The sequence below is a fragment of the Haliotis rubra genome, unplaced genomic scaffold, assembly GCF_003918875.1.
Source record: "Haliotis rubra isolate DU_JTF1 unplaced genomic scaffold, ASM391887v1 Scf69, whole genome shotgun sequence".
Classification (NCBI taxonomy): domain Eukaryota; kingdom Metazoa; phylum Mollusca; class Gastropoda; order Lepetellida; family Haliotidae; genus Haliotis; species Haliotis rubra.
This window is the reverse complement of record NW_025767401.1, coordinates 85,996-111,533: the sequence shown is the minus strand read 5'-3', so window position 1 is coordinate 111,533 and position 25,538 is coordinate 85,996. Positions and strand designations below refer to the sequence as shown.

At 44.0% G+C, this 25,538-nt stretch overlaps 2 protein-coding genes across 2 annotated transcripts; both read right to left on the bottom strand.

Moving 5' to 3' along the window:
- Nucleotides 1-1,927: 1,927 nt before the first annotated feature.
- On the bottom strand, nucleotides 1,928-13,246 carry LOC124258354. The gene is made up of 4 exons (XM_046692444.1): nucleotides 13,134-13,246; nucleotides 7,080-7,183; nucleotides 2,711-2,915; nucleotides 1,928-2,200 (listed from the first exon to the last, which is right to left on the bottom strand). The coding sequence occupies exons 1-4, from the start codon at nucleotides 13,186-13,188 to the stop codon at nucleotides 2,196-2,198; spliced, it is 369 nt and encodes a 122-aa protein (XP_046548400.1). The 5' UTR covers nucleotides 13,189-13,246; the 3' UTR covers nucleotides 1,928-2,195.
- A 9,331-nt stretch (nucleotides 13,247-22,577) lies between these two features.
- Nucleotides 22,578-25,299, bottom strand: LOC124258305 (ATP synthase subunit e, mitochondrial-like). Its single transcript, XM_046692381.1, has 4 exons — nucleotides 25,168-25,299; nucleotides 24,722-24,776; nucleotides 23,121-23,222; nucleotides 22,578-22,729 (listed from the first exon to the last, which is right to left on the bottom strand). The coding sequence occupies exons 1-4, from the start codon at nucleotides 25,210-25,212 to the stop codon at nucleotides 22,683-22,685; spliced, it is 249 nt and encodes an 82-aa protein (XP_046548337.1). The 5' UTR covers nucleotides 25,213-25,299; the 3' UTR covers nucleotides 22,578-22,682.
- Nucleotides 25,300-25,538: the final 239 nt, after the last annotated feature.

Below are 25,538 nucleotides of genomic sequence, written 5' to 3'. Positions count from 1 at the left end.
TTGCCCGTAACAGCGTATTGGGCTGCCACTGCCGAATTGGCCCGCAACAGCCGTATTGACTCGACGCTGCCGTATTGGCCTGTAACAGCGTATTGGCCTGACACTACCGTATTGACCCGTAACAGCGTATTGGGCTGACACTGCCGTATTGGCCCAACACAACCTTATAGGTCCAGCAGAGACATATTGTCCCGACACTGACGTATTGGCCCGTAACAGCCGTATTGTCCCGACGCTGCCGTGTTTGCCCGTAACAGCCTTATTGGCCCGACACTGCCGTACTGACCTGGGTTCTTCCATACGATGCAGGCCAAGTTAAGCGTATTACGGACACCCAATTAATAACATGTTAAATTCCACCAGGTATTACTCCCCTGTGGTTAAAGAGGGGTTTAACTAATTTATTTCCGTAATCATAAATGTTTTGGTCCTGAAAGTACTACATTATACAGGTGTGTACCAGCCTGTACAGACGCTCGAGGTTTGGTATTCCTTAACATATGAATTACCACACAGCTGTTGCAGGATATACGTAATACGCACAATGTTCAAAGTCTAGTGGGTCACAGTTGAGTGTGACCGTTACTCCGACCTTGAGGGTCGTCCTATAGTTGCCCTGTGTTGGGTTCTGCGTCAGTCAATTTGTTGCACGCGATTACCTGCAGGTTTGTACGACAACAGCTACAAACGGGGTATATTCATATACAATGAAATCTTAACGTCTCAATGATAGAGTCAGGAGACGGTCACATTGAAAAAAACGCTACATCCGTTTGTCGTTGTGGTGCCGAGCCAGTCTCGAACTCCACTGTGATATATGTAAATCTTATGTCAATATGTCAACATGGACTATGGTCGGCGACAGTTGAGGGCTCTTACTAAGTTATAGCTAACATAGCAGAGGTATAATAGTTCACCAGGTAAACTTCATCAGGTATAAGAGTTCACCAGGTAAAGTTCATCAGGTATAAGAGTTCATCAAGTATATGTATTCACCAGGTATATATGTTCACCAGGTATATATGTTCACTAGGTATAAGTGTTCACCAGGTATAAGTGTTCACTAGGTATAAGAGTTCACCAGGTATAAGAGTTTACCCTAACCTCAACACATAGGTACATGACCACCCCAACTTGAATTGGTTGGTTTATTTAATACAATAACATTTATATCATAATGATAAACGAATAGTAATAAATTAATCAACAAACAATTCGTACCCAGCAGAAACCTGACATAAGGTATGCGAGTAGATCACCATGCTCCGCGGATAGTCAGGACTGGGTATTCGTTTTAACTGACGTATTCTAGTTATGAGACACTGTCGACAGGTGACATACCCACTGTGGGTATCTTGTCCACCGGTGGTACCCGTCATAAAATCGTGCAAATGGCCAATTGCTGACTTGAACAACACCCAAAAAGAAATGTGAAAATGATACACAAGTCAACATTGGGAATTACATCAGTTGTCTGTCTTTGATCCGGCAAAATGCCCTCATCGTGTCCACCACGAAACATTTTGAAACATATGAGGCGGTCTAACTGGTCTCCTACTTGTCTGGTTTAGATTTGGCTATTTAACCTTTTTAAACATATCCGATCATCGGTGTAACAGCTCGGTTAAAGCTGAAGTTAAACGTCTAAGTCATATCCCCTTGTTTTGATTTATCGAGCCTGAGCCGAGTTCCTATTTGTCTATATAAATACAGAGATCAGGAAGCAGCACTATAGAGTGCCCATGGAGACACAATTCACAGAGATGTTCTCAGCGAGGACGTCCAGCATTTCACATGCTGTTTTCTCATAAAACTTCAGATGTCAGTTAACTTATACAGATGTTGCAACTTGCATAAACACATAGACCATACCATATGCAGTCATGGTGTTCATCGTAAGAGGGGAAATAACAAATAACACAGTAACCCTTGTTTATATATTCCAGTTAAAATACATTCACAAAGTTTATTGTTTATTATGAGAACAATATACATAGTGCCGATGACAGTTCAGATATAGTTTTGGGACAACCTCCTGTTGAATAGTTTTCGTACTGTCTCTAGATGACGACAACGCGCACCCTGGAGTGGTTCCGCCGCTCCGCACCTCATATGAGTTGCGTTAGTCTTTCAGTCGGAATCCTAGTTCTCTTCTGTACGTGTACGTGTACAGTGACGGTCGTGGGTGGACTGTTCTAACCTGTATCGACAAAGTGATTGATAGTTTTATAAAAATGATCAACATTTCTTTTGCGCAAAAATAATATGCCTATATACCAAATGTAAGCTTTTCCCAGAAAATGCTTTTAATTCAAGTGTTTGTACATGTTCAGTAAATGTGCTATCGACAGTATCGTCTCACATTGGATTGTTTAGCCCACACGGGATTGTCAGGAGTGTTGGTGAGTGTGGCATTGGACTCGCACTTGCTCTGAAATGCTAACTGTGTGAGTTGGTGGAGCTACCGGTAGGGTACGACATGACTACCTTTAAAGCTACTAAATACTCGTGTCACCTCTAACATTCGCTTGTCAGTTCCTATTATTTCATCACATTTTTCCTTTACGCCCAATAAAATCTATTTCGACAGATAATCAAGACTGAGTATTCTTTGACGTTGACGGTTCGAAGTTTCATCAAAGTTTGAGAATCGTGCAGTACCACATCACAAACATGCCTATCTATAGACAACACTGAGTGTCATGCTTACCTGCTACAACGAGACTGACTGTTTTCGTCATCATTGGGTGGGTGTTGACAACACATGTGTAAGTACCCTGGTCTGACTGCCTGACCCAGTCTATACGAAGATCCCACCGTGAGGCCTGAGACTGGTGTATACTGAGACGGGAGCCTTTGACGAGGACTTTACTGTCGAACGTCAACCAGGTAGATGACGGGTCCCTCCACACAACCTGAAGCGTGGAACATGTGTATTACATGAACAGATTGTTTAGTCAAGCAGGTAGATGACGGGTCCCTCCACACAACCTGAAGCATGGAACATGTATATTACATGAACAGATTGTTTAGTCAAGCAGGTAGATGACGGGTCCCTCCACACAACCTGAAGCGTGGAACATGTGTATTACATGAACAGATTGTTTAGTCAAGCAGGTTGATGACGGGTCCCTCCACACAACCTGAAGCGTGGAACATGTGTATTACATGAACAGATTGTTTAGTCAAGCAGGTAGATGACGGGTCCCTCCACACAACCTGAAGCGTGGAACATGTGTATTACATGAACAGATTGTTTAGTCAAGCAGGTAGATGACGGGTCCCTCCACACAACCTAAAGCGTGGAACATGTGTATTACATGAACAGATTGTTTAGTCAAGCAGGTAGATGACGGGTCCCTCCACACAACCTGAAGCGTGAAACATGTGTATTACATGAACAGATTGTTTAGTCAAGCAGGTAGATGACGGGTCCCTCCACACAACCTGAAGCGTGGAACATGTGTATTACATGAACAGATTGTTTAGTCAAGCAGGTAGATGACGGGTCCCTCCACACAACCTGAAGCGTGGAACATGTGTATTACATGAACAGATTGTTTAGTCAAGCAGGTAGATGACGGGTCCCTCCACACAACCTGAAGCGTGAAACATGTGTATTACATGAACAGGTTGTTTAGTCAAGCAGGTAGATGACGGGTCCCTCCACACAACCTAAAGCGTGGAACATGTGTATTACATGAACAGATTGTTTAGTCAAGCAGGTAGATGACGGGTCCCTCCACACAACCTGAAGCGTGGAACATGTGTATTACATGAACAGATTATTTAGTCAAGCAGGTAGATGACGGGTCCCTCCACACAACCTAAAGCGTGGAACATGTGTATTACATGAACAGATTGTTTAGTCAAGCAGGTAGATGACGGGTCCCTCCACACAACCTAAAGCGTGGAACATGTGTATTACATGAACAGATTGTTTAGTCAAGCAGGTAGATGACGGGTCCCTCCACACAACCTGAAGCGTGGAACATGTGTATTACATGAACAGATTGTTTAGTCAAGCAGGTAGATGACGGGTCCCTCCACATAACCTGAAGCGTGGAACATGTGTATTACATGAACAGATTATTTAGTCAAGCAGGTAGATGACGGGTCCCTCCACACAACCTAAAGCGTGGAACATGTGTATTACATGAACAGATTGTTTAGTCAAGCAGGTAGATGACGGGTCCCTCCACACAACCTAAAGCGTGAAACATGTGTATTACATGAACAGGTTGTTTAGTCAAGCAGGTAGATGACGGGTCCCTCCACACAACCTAAAGCGTGGAACATGTGTATTACATGAACAGATTATTTAGTCAAGCAGGTAGATGACGGGTCCCTCCACACAACCTAAAGCGTGGAACATGTGTATTACATGAACAGATTGTTTAGTCAAGCAGGTAGATGACGGGTCCCTCCACACAACCTGAAGCGTGGAACATGTATATTACATGAACAGATTATTTAGTCAAGCAGGTAGATGACGGGTCCCTCCACACAACCTGAAGCGTGGAACATGTGTATTACATGAACAGGCTGTTTAGTCAATGTGTCTGTATAAGTGAAGGGAATGCACGCCTGTTTGGTACTGCGATCTGTGTCCCTGTGTCACAGCTGTAAATACCCGTCTAGACCAGACAAACCAGTGACTGAGATGCTTTCCCCAGCTATCTGCCACTGTCCACTTTCATTCAAGAATAAGCTTTCAAAAGTATTTTGAATAATATTTTCTGAATTCAAAATTTGTTAACGAAACAAAAAAGAGCACTTGATTGTCTGCTCGATGGCCGAGATTCCACATCCCTCTATCCAAAGCCTCATCGGTTGAGATGTGTATCCCCAAGACTAATGCTTAGTCTCTGAATATATAGAATGTTGATAGCAACAAACAAGCCCATTTAAATTGAAAAGGAGCCCCAGGGAGACCAGAGATTCAGAGACTAAGAACATCTGCATTGGGACTACACGTGCTGGGGTCATTACCAATTAGAAGTCACATCATACAACCATCAGGTAACGCTACAAGTGAAAGGCATATTTATTGGCCCTCGTGTTAAGCCCTGTCCATCTCAATGCTGTCATCACCTCATGTGGGCCAGTCAAGCCCCCCTACTGCCTAACATTTTACAGTTTGGAAACTTGCAGCCCACAATGTCACTTGGAGACTAGATGACCAAGGTGCAAGATCTATGAATTCGAACTTATCTCAAAATTCAAAAGTTTCCATTTGTATAATATGCGAAGAGGATATAGATAAACCCCTTTTTTGAAACAAACTGTTCAATGGAAGTGTAAAGACCAGCGTCTGTCTTATGCTTGAAGATGTTCTGGACATTTCTACATACTAGATGATCCTCCCTAGATTTCACCTTGCATGCCTCAATCACATCACTAAGGTAAACAGATTTAATTCCGAGATGCTGTGCCATTTCAATTTGGTTCTTCATGAGTAGGCGACTAACGGTGTCGGATGGTCAGACTCGCTGACTTGGTTGACACATGTCATCATATCCCAATTGCGTAGATTGATGCTCATGCTGTTGATCACTGAATTGTCTGATCCAGACTCGATTATTTACAGACCGCCGCCATACATGGAATATTGCTGAATGCGTGTAAAACCAAACTCACTCACTCTTCATGAGTGCTACGAGTTAGGAGACAACAGTTACTGTTGCTTCATTTGTTTTGTGAAGTTCTGTTTCTGAAACAAATCCTAGCATATGAACAAAGGTGCGATAGTAATGCCTTGATTAAATCGAACAGATTGAACCTGTGCACAAATAGGTCCCTGTCATATGTTGACACTGAGTTTTACTGTTGAGCAATTAGATAAAGTGAGATACTCAAAACACAACAGTTTCACACCATAATTCTATACCAGGAATAAAAAAATCATCCTTGTTTTAATTACTACAATTCACATTAACAATTGGGCTGCTATTTCAGGCAATGAAACAATACTTTTTACAACATAACATTCAACTTCAAGAGGAGCCTTTCCCCGAGATTTTGCTTGATTTGTCTCTTCAAGACCAGAAACTGTACACAAGGTCTCCACTATATCTTCAGGTCACCCAATGTGCTTGTTAATTAAGAGTTGACAGATGGAAGTGTAAAGCAAGATTCCAGACCACTGGTGAGGATGTTGGTCTGGCCAGCCATGGTAGTTAGATATGTTTACTTTGTAACCCGACACCCTAAAGTGAGTTAGTTTTCTTGCAGATGTTAACAGACCCTGAGACTGAGCAAATCTAGCCTCGCTTTATTTAGGGCTTTAGCACTGCAGAGAGGGCTTGGCAGTAGGGGAAATAATGTGGTTCAGGGACTGTGAGACAGACTGTGTATCCCCCTGAAGTCAAAGGTAGACGATGAGTTTGATGGAGTCGTCGTTCAGCCGGTAACTGTCTTCCTGAGTACCCCGTTTTAACCTGTTCGAAGTTGTATAACTTAAACCACAGTATGACTGCCAGTTTCCTGGCCTGTTAAGCGACGTTCTGATTGGTCGGACACCCGTGAAGATCCGGGTTAGAACTGATCTTCAGTAACCCATGCTTGTCGTAAGAGACGACTAACGGGATTGGGTGGTCAGGCCCGTTGACTTGATTGACACATGTCATCGTATCCCAGTTGCGTACATCGATGCTCATGATGTTGATCACTGGATTGTCTGGTCCAGACTCGATTATTTACAGACCGCCGCCATACGCTGAATGTGGCGTAAAACTTAACTCTCTCACTCACTCTGACTGGTCGGAAGAAAGGTCGGTCTGACGTGATCCGTGAGTGCAGGTCCTCATTGTTATCATTGTTATTTGGAAACGAGCACAACGATCTGACTTAAGGGAGACTGACAACGGACTTCGGTATTTGCTTTTGATTTTGGAGATGTAGTTTCTGCTTTTATTCAGGATATGTACACTTCTTTGTTGTTCCACATTAATACATACATGATACACGCCCATAGAAACTATCACGGACACGATGTTGTCCATTAAGTTACCTATTTTTCACGTGATTACATACATTCACTTAAAACCTCCCAATCCACTGTTGCATGCATAATTTACCCGGTAGCTTCCCTTGGACGTCAGGGGGCAGGGCAATGTGGCTACCGTCCCCGCTTCGGCCGTCACAGTCACGGGTGTATCGTCAAGCACAGGCTCAGCAGATGCTGAAAGGTATTAGTCCATTTTTCATGAATGAGACTAGACATAAGTAGGCATTTGTATTTTATTTCTTCATCCTACCTGTGTTAAAAATTAAAATATGTTACAGACGTTAAATTTCCCTCCCTCGTCGACTCTAACGTGCCGAGCAAAGTGTTCAGTATGCTGTTCTATGCTCTAAGTAGTGAGGGGTTTAAGGCGTCTTATAACAGTGCATTATGGAGTGCTGGTTTCCGTAGACTGCAAAACGCTTGGTGAAGCAGGTCGATTATTGACATCTACCACCTGATAAAATTCAGGAGCAGACTCCAACATCTAGGAATCAGAGGATCCTACAAAACAATTAGAGCGACTTTGAAGCCGAAACACTGCAATGCGATTAGCTCTAAAAGTGAGTTTTCAAACTTGCTGCCCTAAAAGTGACGTCACTTTTCAAGAAGAACCGTAGTTTGGACAAATCTTGCTTTCAATGCTTTTATCTGGTGATGGGGGATTCCGGGGTGAGGCACTGAAGGGTGAAGTTAGATGATGGGGGATTCCGGGGTGAGGCACTGAAGGGTGAAGTTAGATGATGGGGGATTCCTGGGTGAGGCACTGAAGGGTGAAGTTAGATGATGGGGGATTCCGGGGTGAGGCACTGAAGGGTGAAGTTAGATGATGGGGATTCGAGGTGGGTGAGGCACTGAAGGGGTGAAGTTAGATGATGGGGGATTCCAGGGGTGAGGCACTGAAGGGTGAAGTTAGATGATGGGGATTCAGGGGTGAGGCACTGAAGGGTGAAGTTAGATGATGGGGGATTCCGGGGTGAGGCACTGAAGGGTGAAGTTAGATGATGGGGGATTCCGGGGTGAGGCACTGAAGGGTGAAGTTAGATGATGGGGGATTCCGGGGTGAGGCACTGAAGGGTGAAGTTAGATGATGGGGGATTCCGGGGTGAGGCACTGAAGGGTGAAGTTAGATGATGGGGGATTCCGAGGTGAGGCACTGAAGGGTGAAGATTAGATGATGGGGATTCCGGGGGTGAGGCACTGAAGGGTGAAGTTAGATGATGGGGCATTCCGGGGTGAGGCACTGAAAAGAGTGAAGTTAGATGATGGGGATTCAGGGGGTGAGGCACTGAAGGGTGAAGTTAGATGATGGGTTTGGATGATGGGGGGGTGAGGCACTGAAGGGTGAAGTTAGATGATGGGGGATTCCGGGGTGAGGCACTGAAAGGTGAAGTTAGATGATGGGGATTCAGGGGTGAGGCACTGAAGAGTGAAGTTAGATGATGGGGATTCGAGGTGAGGCACTGAAGGGTGAAGTTAGATGATGGGGGATTCCGAGGTGAGGCACTGAAGGGTGAAGTTAGATGATGGGGATTCGGGGTGAGGCACTGAAGGGTGAAGTTAGATGATAGGGTGGGATTCCGGGGTGAGGCACCTGAAGAGTGAAGTTAGATGATGGGGATTCCGAGGGTGAGGCACTGAAGGGTGAAGTTAGATGATGGGGGATTCCGAGGTGAGGCACTGAAGGGTGAAGTTAGATGATGGGGGATTCCGAGGTGAGGCACTGAAGGGTGAAGTTAGATGATGGGGGATTCCGGGGTGAGGCACTGAAGGGTGAAGTTAGATGATGGGGATTCAGGGTGAGGCACTGAAGGGTGAAGTTAGATGATGGGGGATTCAGGGTGAGGCACTGAAAGGGTGAAGTTAGATGATGGGGGATTCCGATGGGGAGGTGAGGCACTGAAGGGTGAAGTTAGATGATGGGGGATTCCTGGGGTGAGGCACTGAAGGGGTGGTGAGATGTTAGATGATGGGGGATTCCGAGGTGAGGCACTGAAGGGTGAAGTTAGATGATGGGGATTCCGAGGTGAGGCACTGAAGGGTGAAGTTAGATGTGAAGATTAGATGATGAAGGGGATAGATGATGGGGTGAGGTGAGGCACTGAAGGGTGAAGTTAGATGATGGGGGATTCCGAGGTGAGGCACTGAAGGGTGAAGTTTGATGATGGGGGATTCCGGAGGTGAGGCACTGAAAGGGTGAAGTTTTGATGATGGGGATTCCTGAGGTGAGGCACTGAAGGGTGAAGTTAGATGATGGGGGATTCCGAGGTGAGGCACTGAAGAGTGAAGTTTGATGATGGGGGATTCCGGGGTGAGGCACTGAAGAGTGAAGTTTGATGATGGGGGATTCCGAGGTGAGGCACTGAAGGGTGAAGTTTGATGATGGGGATTCCGAGGGGTGAGGCACTGAAGAGTGAAGTTAGATGATGGGGGATTCCGGGGTGAGGCACTGAAGGGTGAAGTTAGATGATGGGGGATTCCGGGGTGAGGCACTGAAGAGTGAAGTTTGATGATGGGGGATTCCGGGGTGAGGCACTGAAGGGTGAAGTTAGATGATGGGGGATTCCGAGGTGAGGCACTGAAGGGTGAAGTTAGATATTAGAGGTCAAGAATCATCCCTGCCTACACATTATTGATTCACCTCACTGTAATGATAAAGACCGGGACACAGGGTTTGGGAGGCCATCAGTCAACAGTTTGAAGGTGCGAATGATAGTTTGTGTGACCATTTTAAACTTAGAGCTGCCTGAAACAGTCTCCTAATCGCAACATGATAACCATAGCAATACATCAAGGAACGATTCTTGCAATGACTGCAATAACATAAAACGCTCTGTAAGGATAATGCTATATGTTATTTGTCTGGTTTGTTTTAAAAGACGTTATAAAAGAGAACTATCTTAACGTTTTGGCTCATGAGATTTTTTCTGTTGTATCTTCTCCACCAAAAAGCAAAATGCATTTTCCACGGCTCTACGACCACAAGAAAATATGATAGTCCCCTGGTCTTCATTCATTCATCTTCATTCGTCTTTTGAAACAGAGATACCTAGTACAGGATAGTTGTAGTAATTTCTGTAATGCGTGACACAGTTTTCACTGTCTCTGCTATACAAATAACATTCATGAAACATACGATCTAAACATCAGGTAGATTGTTTTACCGCCAGTTCTGATTTTCTAGACAGCAGCTATTTTGCAATGCATCGCTGTGTGATGAAAAAGACACTGACGGACTCCGCTGCGATGATACTCTGTGTGGCCTTTAGAAAATTAAGTCAACTCTGCTCGCCAACAGCGTGGGAATAAGTGCTGACGTTAGCTGTCCATCCGTTTGGAGATGCATTACTTCCGGTGATGAAGTTAAGTTTCCTCTTATTATTATGAGACAATCGGATAATGTACAGCTGACATAGTGTCATCTTTAAAGGTTATAATATAGGGATATGATTTACCGAATATTAAAGCTATGTGTTGTTTTATGTTTGTCTCTTTGTTTGATGAGGACTATTTTTATGGATATACAACTTTTTTATTCTGTATAGGCGACATTTCGACATAGATTCTAATCACTTGCTTGACAACGACATTATAATCTATGTCGAAACGTCGCCTATACAGAATAAAGAAGTTGTATATCCATAAAAATTGTCCTCATCCTCCATCTACCCAACTTCTAGAATGCCAATCAAAGAAATGTCTCTTTGTTTGTTGTTTACCGCCACACTCAGGAATACTTCTGGTATATTCTGGTATGTTCTGGTATATTCCGGTATATTCCATTAGAGGGCCAGATAAACATGTGTATGACATCATGAGTATCGACCTGTGCAATTATGATACGCATCATGATGACATGCATCAACCAACACTGCAAGCCTGACCATCTGATGCCGTTAGTCACCTCTTACGACAACAATCGGTTGCCGGAGTCCAGTTCTAACCCGGATCTTCACAGGTGGTTTTATGTTAAAGATATGCTTGGGTTGTCGGTTTGAGATAATTATATGTGTGACTATCTCTTTGGCAACGAGTGTGTATTGTGTAAAGTTTTACTGCAGCTGGCAATGTTACGTCTGGCATACGCATGTACTAGTATTTGATTTGTATATTCTAACTGGAGTGCTTGACATACAGTTTGATTCCTGAAAATGTGTGAGTTACGTCACCTTAACTTTGTGGAAAATGTTACGACCTGATCATGCAAATATTAAACACGTTTTCATCACCCAATACGTCTTGACATAATAGTTCAGTACCCATCAGACCTACAGGATAAAGTATACCGAGGATTGCAAATATGAGGGCGGAAATTTGGAACGACGTTAATGCAGTAAATCAGTCAAGTTTCAGAGCTGTAACAACTATTGGATGTTTCCATATAACTTTCAGTTGTTGGTTCGTAAACAGAACATTATCGATCGCACTCTGGCTAACCTTCATTTGGCTAGGGAATCTAAGTGCAAACGATGTTTCTTTAGATGGCATAGAGATATATAGAACCTGTTCGTGAAGCCAGGTAAAACATATAGATAGAACTTCTTCATGACGTCAACTTACAGCACGCCCAAAAATCAATATACACTTGACATATTCAGTTAAGGTGCACTGGTGTGCAGCAACAACCATACTGTAAGAAGTACATAACAAATCGTCTTATTACTTCATTGTTCTAAACTGATCGGAACTCACATATTCCAAAACAGCCTTATTACTTCATTGTTCTAAACTGATCGGAACTCACATATTCCAAAACAGCCTTATTACTTCATTGTTCTAAAGTGATCGGAACTCACATATTCCAAAACAATCTTACTACTTCATTGTTCTGAACTGATAGGAACTCACACATTCCAAAACAGCCTTACTACTTCATTGTTCTGAACTGATCGGAACACAACCTTACTACTTCATTGTTCTGAACTGATAGGAACTCACATATTCCAAAACAACCTTATTTCTTCATTGTTCTAAACTGATAGGAACTCACACATTCCAAAACAACCTTATTACTTCATTGTTCTAAACTGATAGGAACTCACATATTCCAAAACAGCCTTAATACTTCATTGTTCTGAACTGATAGGAACTCACACATTCCAAAACAGCCTTACTACTTCATTGTTCTAAACTGATAGGAACTCACATATTCCAAAACAACCTTATTACTTCATTGTTCTAAACTGATCGGAACTCACATATTCCAAAACAACCTTATTACTTCATTGCTGTAAACTGATCGGAACTCACACATTCCAAAACAACCTTATTACTTCATTGTTCTGAACTGATAGGAACTCACATATTCCAAACAACCTTATTACTTCATTGTTCTAAACTGATCGGAACTCACATATTCCAAAACAACCTTATTACTTCATTGTTCTAAACTGATAGGAACTCACATATTCCAAAACAACCTTATTACTTCATTGTTCTAAACTGATAGGAACTCACATATTCCAAAACAACCTTACTACTTCATTGTTCTAAACTGATAGGAACTAACACATTCCAAAACAACCTTATTACTTCATTGTTCTGAACTGATCGGAACTCACATATTCCAAAACAACCTTATTACTTCATTGTTCTGAACTGATCGGAACTCACATATTTCAAAACAACCTTATTACTTCATTGTTCTAAACTGATCGGAACTCACATATTCCAAAACAACCTTATTACTTCATTGTTCTAAACTGATCGGAACTCACATATTCCAAAACAACCTTATTACTTCATTGTTCTAAACTGATCGGAACTCACACATTCCAAAACAGCCTTACTACTTCATTACACACATTCAACAGCAAATGCAATGTTATTTTTTATGATTAACAGAAATAATAGCCAGTGAAAACATTTCTCACGCTTTCTATTAACATTGTATATTTTTCTCTCTCGGAAAATAAATAGATCCAGGTAAATTTATATTCGCCAAGAAATATCAGTTTTGTTTCAGTTTACTTGCCCCAGAACAGCCTTCAACGACAGACATGGGGTATCTATTTTCTGTCAGACAACAGAAAGGAGAGCTATCCGGTAATGGCAGCATGCACGAATTCTGTCTGCGCTATCTTGCTTAACCGTGAAATAGTCTGTTTAAACAACACGCAATACGTACCATATCCAAAGTTCATCATGGCCAAGACCAGAACCACACACAGGAGAGTCGCCATGCTTTACCGGACCGTCCTCCACAAGCACTGGAGAGCGACACGGTCACTTATAGCTAGGTGATCCTGGTTTCCGGCGAGGGTTGACAACACCGGGCGTCACTTACCGTGTAGATTACCGGTCACTTGGGAACCTGACATTTCCAAATGTCATCGCTTCAAAAAATACACGAATATTGAAGAGAGCAGGTCAAGGAATTAGCATATCAGAGTGTAGTTTGTATCACACACTGAACAAGGCACACCTGCATTGGGGCCGTCCATCATAACGATTTCCTTCGTTATAGAATTGTGAGTGAGTTGGGTTTTACGCCGCTTTTAGTAATATTCCAGCAACATCACGGCGGGGGACACCAGAAATGGGCTTCACACATTGTACCCATATGGGGAATAGAACCCAGGTCTTCGGCGTGACGAGCGAACGCTTTAACCACTAGGCTGAGTGAATGAGTGAGTGAGGACCAGCACGAACAAACCATGGTATTAAACACAAGGACGTAAAGAGCCAAGACACTGAACAGGGCCATACTGCTTCCCTGGAGTACCTTATCATACAGAGACAACAGATCTATAGATAAATGAATTTACTTTTACGCCGCTTTAAGCAATATTCCAGGGATATCACGGCGGGGGACACCAGAAATGGGCTTCAAACATTGTATCCATGTGGGGAATCGACCTGGGGTTTCGATGTGACGAGCGAACGCTTTAACCACCGCCCACCTATAGATTAAAACACGGGAGCTACTGCAGTGAGCAGAAGCCCTCAGTACCGAAGGACAATGCATCAACTGATATTCAGTTCCATTCAAAATCGAAAAATGGATATGATACTCAGCAAAACATATCCTCAAAAACAAGATAAACTGATTATTTACACCTGTTGAGCCAGTTAAGCATGATTAGTATATTGCCTACATGTATTTACAGGTCGATCAATATTCAATACTGACAAGAGTACATTTTGATACATAGTATATAAATACCATAGTATATAGTGATTGTAATAATGTCTGACTCTCTTAATCTGACAGGCACATAACTTATGAGGAATGAAGGTAAACAAACATTCATCCTGAAGAGACAAATATTTGTAAGTAGCAGAATTTGGTATTCAATGTTTGAAATTTAATTCAAGTTTTGTTAACATTTCCAATGCCGTAGGGGTCCATCTCCACTTTTGTTCACACATGCACACTTGAGAAAACAGGTTTTCTGTCGTGAACTTGCCTGCCTATCATAAGCCAAAACTGATTTCAGGTTTTTGGCAATGGCGTCAAGACATTTAGCAGAATGAATTATAAAACAACAACTCCATTACATCTCAGCTAATCACCTGAGACTTCTGGCATGGGGCAGTCCCCAGCAGCTAATGCTTGTCTAGTGGCAACCAAGTGGATGGGCGTTCAGACTGTACCCAAACCTCATGGTAAACTGGGCTTCACTCTCCCCAAACCTCACGGTAAACTGGGATTCACTGTACCCAAACCTCATGGTAAAATGGGCTACAATCTACCCAAACCTCATGGTAAACTGGGCTTCACTCTACCCAAACCTCATGGTAAACTGGGCTTCACATTACCCAAACCTCATGGTAAAGTGGGCTTCACTGTACCCAAACCTCACGGTAAACTGGGCTTTACTGTACCCAAACCTCACGGTAAACTGGGCTTCACTGTACCCAAACCTCATGGTAAACTGGGCTTCACACTACCCAAACCTCAGGGTAAACTGGGCTTCACGCTACCCAAACCTCATGGTAAAGTGGGCTTCACTCTACCCAAACCTCAGGGTAAACTGGGCTTCACTGTCCCCAAACCTCATGGTAAACTGGGCTTCACGCTACCCAAACCTCATGGTAAACTGGGCTCCACTCTACCCAAACCTCAGGGTAAACTGGGCTTCACACTACCCAAACCTCATGGTAAACTGGACTTCACTGTACCCAAACCTCATGGTAAACTGGGCTTCACTCTACCCAAACCTCATCGTAAATTGGGCTTCACTCTACCAAAACCTCGTGGTAAACGGGGCTTAACTGTCCCCAAACCTCATGGTAAACCTGGCTTCACTCTACCCAAACCTCATGGTAAACGGGGCTTCACTTTCCCCAAACCTCATGGTAAACTGGGCTTCACTGTCCCCAAACCTCGTGGTAAACTGGGCTTCACTCTACCCAAACCTCATGGTAAACTGGGCTTCACTCTACCAAAACCTCGTGGTAAACGGGGCTTAACTGTCCCCAAACCTCACGGTAAACTGGGCTTCACTCTACTCAAACCTCAGGGTAAACTAGGCTTCACTGTCCCCAAACCTCATTGTAAACTGGGCTTCATGCTACCCAAACCTCAGGGTAAATGGGGCTTCACTCTACCCAAACCTCATGGTAAAGTGGGCTTCACTCTACCCAAACCTCATGGTAAACTGGGCTTCACTCTACCTAAACCTCATGGTAAACTGGGATTCACTCTACCCAAACCTCATCGTAAACTTGGCTTCACTGTCCCCAATCCTCATGGTAAACTGGGCTTCATTCTACCCAAACCTCGTGGTAAACTTGGCTTCACGTAACCCAAACCTCATGGTAAGCTGGGCTTCACGCTACCCAAACCTCATGGTAAACTTGGCTTCACTCTGGCGAAACCTCATTGTAAACGGGGCGTCGCGCTACCCAAACCTCATGGTAAACTGGGCTTCACTCTACCAAAACCTCGTGGTAAACTGGGCTTAACTGTCCCCAAACCTCACGGTAAACTGGGCTTCACTCTACTCAAACCTCTTGGTAAACTAGGCTTCACTGTCCCCAAACCTCATTGTAAACTGGGCTTCATGCTACCCAAACCTCAGGGTAAATGGGGCTTCACTCTACCCAAACCTCATGGTAAAGTGGGCTTCACTCTACCCAAACCTCATGGTAAACTGGGCTTCACTCTACCTAAACCTCATGGTAAACTGGGCTTTACTCTACCCAAACCTCATGGTAAACTGGGCTTCACTGTCCCCAATCCTCATGGTAAACTGGGCTTCACACTACCCAAACCTCATGGTAAACTGGGCTTCACTCTACCCAAACCTCATGGTAAACTGGGCTTCACTCTACCCAAACCTCAGGGTAAACTGGGCTTCACTCTACCAAAACCTCATGGTAAACTGGGCTTCATTGTGCCCAAACTTCATGGTAAACTGGACTTCACTGTACCCAAACCTCATGGTAAACGTGGCTTCACTCTACCCAAACCTCATGGTAAACTTGGCTTCACTCTGGCGAAACCTCATTGTAAACGGGGCGTCGCGCTACCCAAACCTCATGGTAAACTGGGCTTCACTCTACCAAAACCTCGCGGTAAACTGGGCTTAACTGTCCCCAAACCTCACGGTAAACTGGGCTTCACTCTACTCAAACCTCAGGGTAAATGGGGCTTCACTCTACCCAAACCTCATGGTAAAGTGGGCTTCACTCTACCCAAACCTCATGGTAAACTGGGCTTCACTCTACCTAAACCTCATGGTAAACTGGGATTTCCTCTACCCAAACCTCATGGTAAACTTGGCTTCACTGTCCCCAATCCTCATGGTAAACTGGGCTTCACACTACCCAAACCTCAGGGTAAACTGGGCTTCACTGTCCCCAATCCTCATGGTAAACTGGGCTTCACACTACCCAAACCTCATGGTAAACTGGGCTTCACTCTACCCAAACCTCATGGTAAACTGGGCTTCACTCTACCCAAACCTCAGGGTAAACTGGGCTTCACTCTACCAAAACCTCATGGTAAACTGGGCTTCATTGTGCCCAAACTTCATGGTAAACTGGACTTCACTGTACCCAAACCTCATGGTAAACGTGGCTTCACTCTACCCAAACCTCATGGTAAACTTGGCTTCACTCTGGCAGAAACCCTCATTGTAAACACGGGCGTCGCTGGGCCACTCAAAACCTCATGGTAAACTGGGCTTCACTCTACCAAAACCTCATGCGGTAAACTGGGCTTAACTGTCCCCAAACCTCACGGTAAACTGGGCTTCACTCTACTCAAACCTCAAGGGTAAAATGGGGCTTCACTCTACCCAAACCTCATGGTAAAGTGGGCTTCACTCTACCCAAACCTCATGGTAAACTGGGCTTCACTCTACCTAAACCTCATGGTAAACTGGGTTTCCTCTACCCAAACCTCATGGTAAGCTTGGCTTCACTGTCCCCAATCCCTCATGGTAAGCTGGGCTTCACACTACCCAAACCTCAGGGGTAAACTGGGCTTCACTCTACCCAAACCTCATGGTAAGCTGGGCTTCACTCTACCCAAACCTCAGGGTAAACTGGGCTTCACTGTCCCCAAACCTCATGGTAAACTGGGCTTCACGCTACCCAAACCTCAGGGTGAACTGGGTCGACTCTACCCAAACCTCATGGTAAACTGGGCTTCACACTACCCAAACCTCATGGTAAACTGGGCTTCACTGTACCCAAACCTCATGGTAAACTGGGCTTCACTCTACCCAAACCTCATGGTAAACTGGGCTTCACTCTACCCAAACCTCATGGTAAACTGGGCTTCACTCTACCCAAACCTCATGGTAAACTGGGCTTCACTCTACCCAAACCTCATGGTAAAGCTGGGCTACCCAAACCTCACGGTAAGCTGGGCTTCACTCTACCCAAACCTCATGAGTAAGCTGGGCTTCACTGTCACCAAACCTCGTGGTAAACTGGGCTTCCACTCTACCCAAACCTCATCGTGTAAACTGGGCTTCACTGTACCCAAACCTCACGGTAAAGTGGGCTTCACTGTACCCAAACCTCATGGTAAACTGGGCTTCACTCTACCCAAACCTCATGGTAAACTGGGCTTCACTCTACTCAAACCTCATCTGTAAACTGGGCTTCACTGTACCCAAACCTCACGGTAAACTGGGCTTCACTCTACCTAAACCTCATGGTAAACTGGGATTTCCTCTACCCAAACCTCATGGTAAACTTGGCTTCACTGTCCCCAATCCTCATGGTAAACTGGGCTCACACACTACCCAAACCTCAGGGTAAACTGGGCTTCACTCTACCCAAACCTCATGGTAAACTGGGCTTCACTCTACCCAAACCTCAGGGTAAGCTGGGCTTCACGCTACCCAAACCTCAGGGGTGAACTGGGTCGACTCTACCCAAACCTCATGGTAAACTGGGCTTCACACTACCCAAACCTCATGAGTAAAGCTGGGCTTCACACTACCCAAACCTCATGGTAAACTGGGCTTCACTGTACCCAAACCTCATGGTAAACTGGGCTTCACTCTACCCAAACCTCATGGTAAACTGGGCTTCACTCTACCCAAACCTCATGGTAAACTGGGCTTCACTCTACCCAAACCTCATGGTAAACTGGGCTTCACTCTACCCAAACCTCGTGGTAAACTGGGCTACAATCTACCCAAACCTCACGGTAAACTGGGCTTCACTCTACCCAAACCTCATGGTAAACTGGGCTTCACTGTCACCAAACCTCGTGGTAAACTGGGCTTCACTCTACCCAAACCTCATCGTAAACTGGGCTTCACTGTACCCAAACCTCACGGTAAAGTGGGCTTCACTGTACCCAAACCTCATGGTAAACTGGGCTTCACTCTACCCAAACCTCATGGTAAACTGGGCTTCACTCTACTCAAACCTCATCGTAAACTGGGCTTCACTGTACCCAAACCTCACGGTAAACTGGGCTTCACTCTACCTAAACCTCATGGTAAACTGGGATTTCCTCTACCCAAACCTCATGGTAAACTTGGCTTCACTGTCCCCAATCCTCATGGTAAACTGGGCTTCACACTACCCAAACCTCAGGGTAAACTGGGCTTCACTCTACCCAAACCTCATGGTAAACTGGGCTTCACTCTACCCAAACCTCAGGGTAAACTGGGCTTCACTGTCCCCAAACCTCATGGTAAACTGGGCTTCACGCTACCCAAACCTCAGGGTGAACTGGGTCGACTCTACCCAAACCTCATGGTAAACTGGGCTTCACACTACCCAAACCTCATGGTAAACTGGGCTTCACTGTACCCAAACCTCACGGTAAACTGGGCTTCACTGTACCCAAACCTCATGGTAAACTGGGCTTCACTCTACCCAAACCTCATGGTAAACTGGGCTTCACTCTACCCAAACCTCATGGTAAACTGGGCTTCACTCTACCCAAACCTCATGGTAAACTGGGCTTCACTCTACCCAAACCTCATGGTAAACTGGGCTACAATCTACCCAAACCTCACGGTAAACTGGGCTTCACTCTACCCAAACCTCATGGTAAACTGGGCTTCACTGTCCCCAAACCTCGTGGTAAACTGGGCTTCACTCTACCCAAACCTCATCGTAAACTGGGCTTCACTGTACCCAAACCTCACGGTAAAGTGGGCTTCACTGTGCCAAACCTCATGGTAAACTGGGCTTCACTCTACCCAAAACCTCATGGTAAACTGGGCTTCAATCTACCCAAACCTCACGGTAAACTGGGCTTCACTCTACCCAAACCTCATGGTAAACTGGGCTTCACTGTCACCAAACCTCGTGGTAAACTGGGCTTCACTCTACCCAAACCTCATCGTAAACTGGGCTTCACTGTACCCAAACCTCACGGTAAAGTGGGCTTCACTGTACCCAAACCTCATGGTAAACTGGGCTTCACTCTACCCAAACCCTCATGGTAAACTGGGCTTCACTCTACTCAAACCTCATCGTAAACTGGGCTTCACTGTACCCAAACCTCACGGTAAACTGGGCTTCACTCTACCCTAAACCTCATGGTAAACTGGGTCACTCTCTACCCAAACCTCATGGTAAACTTGGCTTCACTGTCCCCAATCCTCATGGTAAACTGGGCTTCACACTACCAAACCTCAGGGTAAACTGGGCTTCACTCTCCCCAAACCTCATGGTAAACTGGGCTTCACTGTCCCCAAACCTCTCATGGTAAACTAGGCTTCACTGTCCCCAAACCTCGTGGTAAACTGGGCTTCACTGTACCCAAACCTCATGGTAAACTGGGCTTCACTCTACCCAAACCTCATGGTAAACTGGGCTTCACTCTACCCAAACCTCATGGCAAACTGGGCTTCACTCTACCCAAACCTCATGGTAAACTGGGCTTCACTCTCCCCAAACCTCATGGTAAACTGGGCTTCACTGTCCCCAAACCTCATGGTAAACTGGGCTTCACTGTCCCCAAACCTCGTGGTAAACTGGGCTTCACTCTACCCAAACCTCATGGCAAATTGGGCTTCACTCTGCCCAAACCTGCAGGTAAAAGGGGCTTAAGTGTCCCCAAACCTCACGGTAAACTGGGCTTCACTCTACTCAAACCTCATGGTAAACTGGGCTTCACTCTACCCAAACCTCTTGGTAAACTAGGCTTCACTGTCCCCAAACCTCATGGTAAACTGGGCTTCACTCTACTCAAACCTCTTGGTAAACTAGGCTTCACTGTCCCCAAACCTCATTGTAAACTGGGCTTCATGCTACCCAAACCTCAGGGTAAATGGGGCTTCACTCTACCCAAACCTCATGGTAAAGTGGGCTTCACTCTACCCAAACCTCACGGTAAACTGGGCTTCACTGTCCCCAAACCTTATGGTAAAGTGGGCTTCACTCTACCCAAACCTCGTGGTAAACGGGGCTTCACCGTCCCCAAACCTCATCGTAAACTGGGCTTCACTGTCCCCAAACCTCATGGTAAACTGGGCTTCACTCTACCCAAACCTCATCGTAAATTGGGCTTCACTCTACCAAAACCTCGTGGTAAACGGGGCTTAACTGTCCCCAAACCTCACGGTAAACCTGGCTTCACTCTACCCAAACCTCATGGTAAACGGGGCTTCACTGTCCCCAAACCTCATGGTAAACTGGGCTTCACTCTACCCAAACCTCACGGTAAACTGGGCTTCACTCTACTCAAACCTCAGGGTAAACTAGGCTTCACTGTCCCCAAACCTCATTGTAAACTGGGCTTCATGCTACCCAAACCTCAGGGTAAATGGGGCTTCACTCTACCCAAACCTCATGGTAAAGTGGGCTTCACTCTACCCAAACCTCATGGTAAACTGGGCTTCACTCTACCTAAACCTCATGGTAAACTGGGGTTTACTCTACCCAAACCTCATGGTAAACTTGGCTTCACTGTCCCCAATCCTCATGGTAAACTGGGCTTCACTCTACCCAAACCTCACGGTAAACTTGGCTTCACGTAACCCAAACCTCATGGTAAACTGGGCTTCACGCTACCCAAACCTCGTGGTAAACTGGGCTTCACTCTACCCAAACCTCATGGGAAACTGGGCTTCACTCTACCCAAACCTCATGGTAAACTTACCTTCACTGTCCCCAATCCTCGTGGTAAACTGGGCTTCACTCTACCCAAACCTCATGGTAAACTGGGCTTCATTGTGCCCAAACTTCATGGTAAACTGGGCTTCACTGTACCCAAACCTCATGGTAAACGTGGCTTCACTCTACCCAAACCTCATGGTAAACTTGGCTTCACTCTGGCGAAACCTCATTGTAAACGTGGCGTCGCGCTACCCAAACCTCATGGTAAAGTGGGCTTCACTGTACCCAAACCTCATGGTAAACTGGGCTTCACTCTACCCAAACCTCATTGTAAACTGGGCTTCACACTTCCCAAACCTCATTGTAAACTGGGCTTCACTGTACCCAAACCTCACGGTAAACTGGGCTTCACTCTACCGAAACCTCATGGTAAACTGGGCTTCACTGTACCCAAACCTCATGGTAAACGGGGCTTCACGCTACCCAAACCTCATGGTAAACTGGGCTTCACTCTACCCAAACCTCATGATCAATCTGTATGTCGCTATCCTTTAATGAAATGGTCAAATGGGTGTCATAGTAGCCCAATGCCATGGTCAAGTAGGGGTCATCGTAGCCAAATTCCAAGGTCAAATGGGTGTCAAAGTACCAGACATGATGGTAGCAATGTACCTGCTTGTGATTATGTCTCAATGTATACTGATGTGATGGCCATGTGTTTCATTGCATCCATGTCATGGTCAATTACATATCATTCATTGTCCCCCAAACCATGATGGTCAACTACATGGCATTGTACCCTGACCACATGGGTAATTGTATTTCAGTAAATGACATACATTATTGCTTGGATTGTCAATCCCTGGATTGTCTGATACCGATTCAATTATTACACTGAAAAGGATGTGGCCAAATTAACTTTTTCAAACAAAACATACTCCCTCATCACTCTCAATGGTCAAATGTGAATGGTTGGCCCTGCTATGTGAAACAAAAACACTTGCTATAAGATGTAGTGCCATGTGCATTATCTTTTTGAATCTAGAGCAATTATGTTAATAGTTGTAAGGATAAAAAACACACCGTCTTTCAGAATGTTTATTCTCAGTTCCTATATACATTCATACCTCAAAAACAATGAAATCATTTTAAGTTCACACATCTAACACTTCCAACAGGTCTAATGTCACTAGCTTTGTTTTATTCCCGCCTCCTTGGCTAACATGGCCATCTCCACTGAAACAATAGATGCAGCAGAATAAGTAACAGCTTCTATCACATACACAAAGACACAATGTCTGATACTTACATACCATACATACACCCTAAACTACATATAGGAAAAGACACAAGTTTTACACTTCTTGCTGCATTGGCTTGTAACACAATGATCAAATTCAAGGTATGATTGTAGAAGCTTCAAAAACTAAAATATTTTTCAAACAAGAAAGATTTTGCCTAAGTGTTATAATACATCATGAGTGAGTGAGTTTTACACCGCTTTTAGCAATATTCCAGCAATATCACGAAAGGGGTCACCAGAAATGGGCTTCACACAATGTGCCCATGTGGGGAATCGAACCCGGGTATTTGGCGTGACGAGCGAACTAATACATCATGAACTCACCTTTCTCAGCCTGGATTTTCTCCTCCTTGAGTTTGGCTTCCCGGATAACCCTGAGCTTGTCCTCCTGTTCCTGGATCACCACCTCCTTGGCTGTCAATCGATCTGAACACAAAACACGCTCATATACACACTAGATCACCACATCAGACAATCTGAATGCAATACAAACAGTCATATAATTTACAGTGATAAGTACACTGCATAACACATGCAACAGTTATACACAAACTCACTTGCAAAATACATTCTGGATTACATCTTTGTGGCAGTTAGCTGATTTGAACTTGAAACAAGTATTCATATAACTGACTTTAACCATTAGACTCGAAGACACATTACAGGGTGCGATTTAGATTGTCATAGTGCATAAGTTCATAAGCAAAGTGTTATCACTTGCTTCAAATTTACACTATGTATACAAGATTTTAACCAGTTGAAATAAGGTTAAGTTCATTTTGCATTAATGTTTACCACAAATTATCAGTCTTTGCTATATGTACCTTATGTACAGATTGCCAAACTTAGCTGTCATCAGCTACACAAATGCCTCATAGCAATCAATTTGCATACACACAAATTCCTGAAAGAAAACCAGAAAATGACAGCCAATCAAATCCCTTGGTCTGCTTTCAAGGCAACAAAAATATGCTGATTATGTAGATTATATAGTTCCAAATACACAAGAAGCTAATTACAGTTTATTTACATGAACAGAATTACAATGTCTTACACACAGCTGGGGTGGCCACAGAGAGTCAGTGCAACCATCTGAGCTGAGGGTTAGAGCTAACCTGTGCTGGGGAGTCTAAACTACTGCCTAACATTTTCATTTTCAAACTATTTATTTGAAATTGAAACAATGAAAAGATTATGATTCACTGACGATACAAAATGGGGTGTGCCTACAATAAATGAAATGACCAGACAGACGGGAGTATTTAATCCTGCTAATCCTAAATGAACTGGCACTAATCTTGTTGACACATTTACTGTTGAAGATTATGGTACTACAATAGACACTACTTGCACAGGGCTAAATCGTAATGAGCCCAAACTGAAGTGTTAGCTTAATGTTAATTGTATTTTAGTATAGGTGATGACAGGTATACTTCATAATATAGATAAGGCAATTTCTTAAACTATGAAGACATAACCTTGGTGTGTCCGAGAGATGAGTTTTTGATACCTTAGGCTTGGATTTATCTAGAAACATCTTTTAAACTTTTAAACTATGTAGCTGAACTTATACCTTTTTGAATAGGATGCCTGTGAGAGATGGGTATATATTACTATAGACTGGATTCTTTATCTAAGCTATTACTTATCATGGTGAAACCAATATTTTACAGTTATATATTCCTAATATTTGAATCCTACTATGTCACATGGTGTAGTAATGACTGATAGTGATAGTAAAATTTTGAGGGAAACTGCATCCAGTAGTCTAATCAGCTGAAAAAACACTCTATAAAACACTGAAATTGAAAAAGGGAAAAAGGACACTGAAAGACATGTTTGACATAGTAAGGGGACATTTTGTGGTCACAGAGAGATATAATGAATCAAAACCAAATTAAATTGTCACTAATGTCAGTACTTACTGAGTCTTGAGCTGCCATATATGACGCCTGTTATCAGTGCAGCATATCTGCCAAACTGAAAATATCAAAGGGAAATTTATAATTTTTTCAGGTTTATGCTCAACTCAAGGCTACTCTGGAATACTGCAAGACATACAGCATTTGGTATGACAGTTCACTAATATTTGAAAAATGTAAAAAAGTGTGTACTCTTATTTTCCTCATGATCCACGACAGGTAAAGTCCTGCAGTGGTCTTATAAGAGGACCTTCTAGGTGTAAATGTGCTTTTTATATTGCCGGCAATGCACAGAAGCCGAGGGCAAGTATCTTATGCCATATCATTTGCACATAGGCTATCACGACCGAGTTGAAAAAATACATACTACAGGTCAAAATGACATTCTTCTTCTCAATAACTTATTTATAATGTAATACGACAAAGTAAAATGCACTAGCAACACTAACTCGAATCAATGGGGAGATACTTTTCGGAGCTCCTAAGGTCGCCATGTTGAGAGCAGCAAGGACGGGTGATACGAAAAGTTGTCACGGACAATTGATCTGGAAACTGCTATCAGTTGCATATGCGACGTGATATCGCACGGTAGTGTCGAGCCGTGCGTCCTATTGACTATTTCTGAGTTTTGTTTTGTGTTGTTAATAAGGCTTACCAGACTCAGTGATGTATGATATGTCTTATTCAGAACGATATACATACGAGTATAATAATCGCGTGGATTCTGAAGCAGAAAAGCGGATCGACATCATTGCAGCAGAAATGGATGGAGTATATGCAGTGTTTGATACGGCTGCTGGTGTATTATCACGCCCAGATC